The sequence below is a fragment of the Papaver somniferum genome, chromosome 5, assembly GCF_003573695.1.
Source record: "Papaver somniferum cultivar HN1 chromosome 5, ASM357369v1, whole genome shotgun sequence".
Lineage (NCBI taxonomy): Eukaryota > Viridiplantae > Streptophyta > Magnoliopsida > Ranunculales > Papaveraceae > Papaver > Papaver somniferum.
Genome location: NC_039362.1, coordinates 123,685,209 through 123,693,266, shown reverse-complemented (window position 1 = coordinate 123,693,266; position 8,058 = coordinate 123,685,209). Strand labels below are relative to the sequence as shown.

General features: G+C 38.5%; 1 protein-coding gene across 1 annotated transcript; it reads left to right on the top strand.

Moving 5' to 3' along the window:
- The first annotated feature begins 6,794 nt into the window (after positions 1–6,794).
- Positions 6,795–7,630, top strand: LOC113282575 (peptidyl-prolyl cis-trans isomerase). Its single transcript, XM_026531610.1, has one exon. The coding sequence runs from the start codon at positions 6,872–6,874 to the stop codon at positions 7,385–7,387; it is 516 nt and encodes a 171-aa protein (XP_026387395.1). The 5' UTR covers positions 6,795–6,871; the 3' UTR covers positions 7,388–7,630.
- Positions 7,631–8,058: the final 428 nt, after the last annotated feature.

Sequence of the window (8,058 nt, the reverse complement as noted above, 5' to 3'; positions counted from 1 at the left end):
TTTTTTTTTGTAAACTTAGCCTAGCATAAATTATCACACCCCACAAAAGAAAATAAAAACAACAATAAATATTTCCAAGCCCATAAAAGAAAAATAAAAGAAAATAAAAGAAAATAAAAGAAAAAGAAAATAAAAATAATTATTACAAGCCCAAATTAAAAATAAATTAATTATTACATACCCAAATTGAATATTTAATGGGGCCCAAGTGGGTTACTCATGGTTTAGGCTTACTTGGTTAAGGAGGGAAGCCTAGTTAGGCTTTTGTTCCCTTTGGTTGCACTAGCCCAGTTGGGCTTTAGGATCGTCCTAAGCATCTCACGCCCAAGCCCAGCAACAGTTGGAGTTGGTTCAGCAACACGAACCCAGGAGGATCAGCTGCGAAGCCCAGGAGCAGAAGATCACGAGCCCAGCAACAGAAAAAGGAAGAGCCCAGCAGCAGCAGGTGGCTAAGCCCAGTTGCAAAGTTTGGCGAAGCCCAGCAGACCACCACCAGAGAAGCCCAGCAGTGAAACGCAGCTTCAGTTGGCAGCCCAGTTACTTTGGCTTGGCAGCAGCATGCTTGGTTCACCAGCTCCAGCAATAGCAACAACAGCAGCCAAGGTTCCAGCAGCAGCAGCAGCTCAGGTGGCCAGCAACACAGCTCTGCAGCAACTCAGTGGCACCTGCAATGATAGTGATGAAGCTCAGAAAACTCAGTGCAATGATTGCAGGTCAGGACAGCAAAGGAAATCAGCAGCAACAAGCACCACTCCCCGGCAGCGGCGCCAAAAACTTGGTGTGCTTGGGAACGACACACAAAAGACTTGCAAGTATACAAGGCCAAGTTTTAGTATAGAGAGTAAGCAAGGGATTAGTCCACAGGGAGTGGGAGCATACAAGAAATTTTCCTAAGCTAGCAATGGAGACAAGGCACTATGGCAGTGAGCAAGGCAAAGTAATATGGCAATTGCAAAGAACCAAAACAGTTAACAAAGCAAAGATGACAAAACAACATGGAACCAAGGCTGTGAGCCAGGGGCAGGGGTGAGTTTGTGCACTGATTTCAATGCACAACAGGCTTCAAAATACAAGAAATAAACAACAAGATAGCTAAGAAATTTAGTTGAGCAGGGAGCAAAATAAGACTGAAATTGTAAGTGACTGAAATAAGGTATTGTGGTCTAAGCTAAGGCTTAGAGTCCACCTTTGTGTCCTAGCCAAACAATGTGATCCTAGGTTGAGTTGAATATCCTATGCATACATCTAGAATGGGAGAAAAACTAATTTGCTCACTAGTTTGCCCCTAGCATTGACTGTCTTTTGACAGAACAATCAATCACAGGCACTATGAGCATTAGTCTCTTCCCATTGCTCAATCAAAACAATGAACTAAGGCTCTAACCTAGCATTCCACTATCAGACAGTGCACTGAGGTTTCATCTAAACCTCAGCTGCAACAATTTAGCTCATGCTCAACATATTACATACACAAGCATTCATCATACAAGATAATTCAAACACACTAGACATGGTGAACAAATACAATTGAAATTACTGAATTTGAAATTAAAAAAGAGGTAACAGTAGAGAGCACTGGCTAGTCCAGGCCTCTAAGGTGGTGCTCTGGCTAATCCAGGCATGGTTACAACACACTACATCGTTTCCCTTTTATAGCTTACAACAAAATACCCAAATTTTCTACAAACCCTAATTTGAAAATCCCCAAATCAGCAGGATTAGGGTTTCGATAAATAAAATTAACTCACCCTCTGATGCAAATAGACTCGACCCATGCTTGTTGATGTCCCTATGATGCTCTTCCTGCTCCAATTGATGTACTGCAACCCTAGATCGAGTTGTTTCATCAACTCCACACCTAGGGTTCAGAGAGATGTGGGTTTGAAGAAGCAACTAGGCTAGAGAGTTGGGGAAAGTGATGGTGATTGAGGTGGTGTCGGGGTATGGAGATGGTAGTGAGGCAGAGGGTGGCAGTGGACATGGAAGAGAGGCAGGAGCAGAGCTCGACTGCAACTGTCGGGGGAAGAAGAAGGTTTTTGGGGAAGATAAGATCGATGGGAAGAAGGGAAGGGAGTGTTTGGGTGAAGGGTATAGGTTCCGATGCTAGGGTGTGAGGCGGGTGTATCAAAGGTTGATGCTTAGCGAAGCGAAAGCGTAGGATGAAAAGGTGATGGAATGATCCAACGACGCGATAGAAGCGACCGTTGGATGATGAGATACAACAAAACTGACGGCTTCAGATGGAGTTAGGTACTATAGTGTTTGACAGGAGCTTCGGATTTTGATGCACAATGATGAGGCGACCGTTGGATGACAAGATGGATCCAATCTGACGGCTCTCATGGAAATGGGTATGGATAATGGAAATGGATTTGGGTAAGGGTTTTGGGTCTTGGGTATGCCAAGACCATATCTTCTTCAAGAACAATTCTTCCTCTTCAATCCCACTTCTCGTTGATCCGGCTCTTGCAAACATCATTCTTCGCTTCCTCCTAGCGAGAGTCTTTGCCGTTTCTTTGCTCTTTTTGCTCTCTGAGTTAACCAGGCTTTATTTAGTACCTAAAAATGCAAAATTAATTAAGAAAAGTATTTATTCTTGAAAACAACGAAAACACAGAATATGGGATAAAATGTAGAATTAATGCACAAAAGATGAGTTAAATGCCAAGAAAAATATATAGAAATATGCACTTTTTAGCACTCATCACTACATTACCTCCTGGAGTCAAGAGGTTGACATGGGAAGAACAAAAACAAAAACGTGACAAAGGTCTTTGTTTTAATTGTGATCAATTCTATAAGCCGGGTCATGTGTGTGTTAAACCAAGTTTGTTACTCTTAGATGCGGCTCCAGATGAAGATTTTACGACTCCAATTTTGGAGGAAGAAGTTGTCCCTATCACTTATGAAGAAATTGATGAGCAAAAACATCATGATGTTACTATTCCTATAATTCTTTAATGGGTTCTCTTTTTCCCAACACTATGCGCATCTCGGGATATGCAAGAGCTCAACCTCTTACCATCTTGATTGATTCCGGTGCTACTCATAATTTTCTTCATCCCAATGTTGCTAAGCAGTGTGGGGTATTCAATTGAGTCTAAGGATTCATCACTCAAGGTAACTGTTGGTGATGGTGGTCAATTGCACACTAAGGGTTTTTGTTTCAACATACCAATTAAACTGCAAATTATACTTTTCAAGTTGATTTTCATCTTTTACACATAAGTGGTTGTGATGCAGTTTTAGGTGTTCAATGGTTGCGTACTTTGGGACCAATCATTTGGGATTTCAATAAACTATCCATGAAGTTTAAACTCCAATCCTATTGGTGGCCATTCTGGTTATCTTCGCACTTACAAGCGTTTACAACAGAACTTTTATTGGAAAGGTATGAAATCTTTTGTCAAGTCTTTTATATCTCATTGTGATGTTTCCCAACGCAATAAATTGGAAGCAATCAGTCCACCAGGATTATTAAATCCTATCCCAATTCAAGCTGATATTTGGTTGGATATCTCGATGGACTTTATTGACGGATTTCCACCTTCATATCGTATGACTTCCGTTTTGGTTGTGGTAGACCGTTTATCTAAATATGCACACTTTTTGGAACTCAAACATCCATATTCAGCAAGCTCTGTTGCAGAACTATTTGTACGAGAAATTGTACGTTTGCATGGCATGCCAAGAAGCATTGTGAGTGATAGACACCCAATATTTATGAGCAATTTTTGGGAAGCATAATTTTGCTTTACAAAACACTAAATTGTGTCGTAGCTCTGCTTATCATCTTCAATCTGATGGATAAACAGAGGTTACTAATAAAACTTTGGAGTGCTACCTACGGTGTTTTGCTGGTACTAAACCTAGTGAATGGTCTAAGTGGTTGCCATGGGCAGAATGGTGATATAACACAAGATTTCATTCTGCAATAAAGATGTCTCCATATCAAGCAGTTTACAGTCGACTACCACCAACAATATCTTCTTTTCTTCCAGGATCCACATCTGTTCATGCAGTTGATACTACTCTTAGAGCAAGAGACCATACACTAAGAATTTTGAAATCTCAGTTAGAAGCTGCTCAAACTAGAATGAAAACTTATGCCGATTCAAATCGAACTGAACGCCAATTTGCAGTGAATGATTGGGTTTTTCTGCGTCTCCAACCATATAGACAACACACTGTTGCAACTCAAGCTTATTCTAAGCTTTCTCCTAAGTTATATGGACCTTTCCGTGTTTTGGAGAAGATTGGCACATTTGCTTACAAGTTGGATTTACCTGCTACAAGTCGTATACATCCAGTATTTCATGTTTCGCAGCTTAAGTTAAAATTGGGTTCTTCAGTTTTGGTTGATCCAAATCTTCCAATAACTGTTGATTATGATAAATGGGAGCCAGATACTATTTTGGAACGTAAAATGTTCAAGAAAGGTACTCATGCAGGCACCAAATGGTTAATTCAATGGAAAGATCATCCTGTAGAATAAGCCACTTGGGAAGATGCTGACGAGTTGCTGCTTCGATTTCCAGATTTTGATGCTTTAGGACAAGCAATGTTTCCAGCGGGGAGGGATGTTGCGAAACCAATACCATATATAGCTAGCTTTCCTTATTTAATTAAACTCTGTTTAGCTTAGTTAGTTTCCTTATTTTAGTTGGCTTCTTTAAATCGATATTACTTGATAAACAAGTTTAGATTGCTTTAAATACTCAATCATGAGCTTGTGTACGATTCATTCAATTAATACAACTCAAGTTCTTTATTCGTTCTTCACAGCAGAGGTGGCTAATCCCCATAAAAAAGGATTTTATCTTAGGGTTCTTAGTTTTGTTTCAGTGTTTTGCTTGTTAAAATTTGTTTGAAGATTATCTCCACATCACTTTTCGTTCTGTGCATATAATTTTCACGTCAATTTGGTTCTGAACCCTAACATATTATTTATTTAGGTCCTCTTCCCTGAAGGGTGTTGTACACCTATTTGGATTTTCTTTATTCCAACTTGTAAACTTATATTAAAAAGGAAAATAAAGTTCTGAATTCCCCGCATTGATATTCTTACAAAGCCGGGGTTCTGAACTGATACAATGATACTATCATGTAAAATTGTAAACAGATTGCTAAACATTGTGTGGATGCTTTACATGGACTGGAAAACCACTTGAATTTAATTTGAACTCTATATTGTCAGTCAGTTCTTTCATCCTTTCGTTTGTTTTGTAAGATTTTTTATAAATAAAAATATTTACTTGAACCATGTAATAATTTTGGTTAATTATATATCTCCATTTTTGGAAAATAGATACTATAAATTTTTTCATTTTAGCTAAGAATAGACTAAATTAAAAATGTAATAATATCTCAATATTGCTGATTTTTTTTAGCTAAAAATAGGTCAAATTAAAAAAGTAATAGTATTTCTATATTGCTAAATTATGCTATAAACCTTGATCCTCATTCTACATATAAGAGGAACAAAATAGTCATTCTAGAATTTCCGATTCATAATGTAAAAGATAAAGAAGGATAAACTAGGACTTCCACAAGGTATTACGGTTGCAGTAAGATGGTCGGTGATGTACTAAGGATTAGAGCTATAAGGTATTTTTCCTACACTAATTTTGCATTATTATTGGGTCATTATCACGACGTTCAACAATTCTAAATCCATGAATTAAAACCTAATACGTTTTGCATAGAAGAAAAAAAAATCCTGACTTTCTATCACTTCATGAGAATAGGAAAGAAGGATTCAGTTAACTTTTTCTTTTTTTACTAGCAAACTCGGTCCTCTTAAATCCATGTTAAAATTAGTATAATTACGTTTGAGCGGAGACTCGAACTGCTGACCTCATATTTGAGAGTCAGACTCCTGACCAACTGGATTAACCCCACTTGGCTGGATTCAGTTAACTTGTAATCGAGTTTTTTAAAAATGACTTTGATATTTTTTTTTTTTCCGATAATAACTTTTTTTGCTAACAAATTTCGAACCATATGATTGGCATAATCACCCAATGATTTTACTCGCCATCGTAACTTTTTTAACCCTATAAGTGCTTCAATTTTTCTTTTTATCCGCATTATGGTCCGCCAGTCTAAACTAACAGCCAGACCGAATGAACCCCACCCGCCACAGGCGCCCATGAGCATAGACAGGGCGGCAGTGCGGTACATACTAGGCAACAGGCTACGGGCCAATATTAACACGACTCACACAGTACGACGTCCGGCTTTAGCCCACTACTATACTCTCTGATTGAGGAGTTTCATCAATTCACGTGTCAATTTTGCTCTCACGCCTCACGAGAATAACGACAAGAAAGGAAAGAAAAAAAGAATCCCAAAAAAAAGCAAAAGAAACCAAAAATATTTAAATTTAAAAAAGGAATAACATCACAATCACGGAACGTCCTAATCGTCTACCCTATCTATAAACCGTTAGATCTTCTTCATAATTCAAACCTACGGTATCCACATAGAGAGCACAATTAAAGACCACACAAATTTAAAGAACCACACTAACCTAGTTTTAAAAAACAAAAAAAGAAAAAACAAAAAAAGAAGCAAAAAAAAAAGAATCTTCTCGAATATATCAATTAATTACTCTCACTACCCCCACCGTTAACTCTAGTCAAAACCTAACCACGGTTATTCCGTAATTCGAACTTTTCTCCAAAACCCTAGACTGTTTCAGATCCCAACACGTGTATAACGTGAACGGTTGATATTCATCCACACAACGAAACCTTCACCTATATAATCTCACAAGGAGCTGAAGCAAAAATCAAAAGCAAACAAACCAGCAAACAGTGAGAAAAAAAAAAACCAGAGAGAAAATCCGAAACCTAGAAAAAAAAGAATCATGGGAAACCCTAAAGTTTTCTTCGACATGACCATCGGTGGGTCTCCTGCCGGACGTATCATCATGGAGCTTTACGCCGATTGTGTTCCTCGTACTGCTGAGAATTTCAGAGCACTTTGTACCGGAGAGAAAGGAGTTGGTAAGAGTGGCAAGCCATTGCACTACAAGGGATCTGCTTTCCACAGAGTGATTCCTGGATTCATGTGTCAAGGAGGTGATTTCACCGCCGGGAATGGTACCGGTGGTGAATCAATCTATGGTTCTAAGTTTGCTGATGAAAACTTCCAGAAGAAGCATACTGGTCCTGGAATTTTATCCATGGCTAACGCTGGTCCTGGTACTAATGGATCTCAGTTTTTCATCTGTACTGAGAAGACTGGCTGGTTGGACGGTAAACATGTCGTTTTTGGACAAGTTGTTGAAGGTATGGATGTTGTTAGAGCTATTGAGAAGGTTGGATCTAGCGGTGGAAAGTGCTCCAAGCCAGTCGTTGTTGCCGATTGTGGTCAGCTTTAATTTTACTCTCAGAGAATGATAATAATAATTTAGGGTTTGGGATTTAGGGGGTTGATCCTGGGGATCATGAGGTTCAATGTCTTTTTCTTTTTTATTTAGGGTTTTTATCTTTTAATGTGTTCTACTAGTGTTAATTTCCTCTGGTGGGTGGTGGTGGTGGTGTGGGTCTATTTTCTTTGTTAATGGGATGTGAATGCTTAATGATGATGAACTTTTTTCTATAAATAAGTTTGGATTTTATCATGATTTTTTTTATCATGATTTTGATCATGTTTTGTCTTATGATTTGTGTATTTTTATGATCTGTTGGTACTGAATGTTGTTTTATTTTTATGATCTGTTGTTTATTGTTCATGGTGATCTGATTGTTAGTTGTTGGCATCTTGTACCATATCATGGAATATGGATTGAATGCATGCTATTTCTGGTACTGGTGGGTTGTGTAAGCTGTGGGTTCCATAACAATATTACATTGCCTTAAGATTTATTTTCATCAGTCTCTTAAAATCAGTCTCTTAAAATCTGTTGCTGCTGCACTGTGCCTAATTGCTAAGGAAGATGGTTGTTGTTTGAGTTGGTGGTTCCATGTTGTACCGGTCCACCTCGAAACTTTCCTCGAGTCACCTGCTTTCCAAATTTGTTACCAATGAATGTTGCAGAGCTCGGAGAAA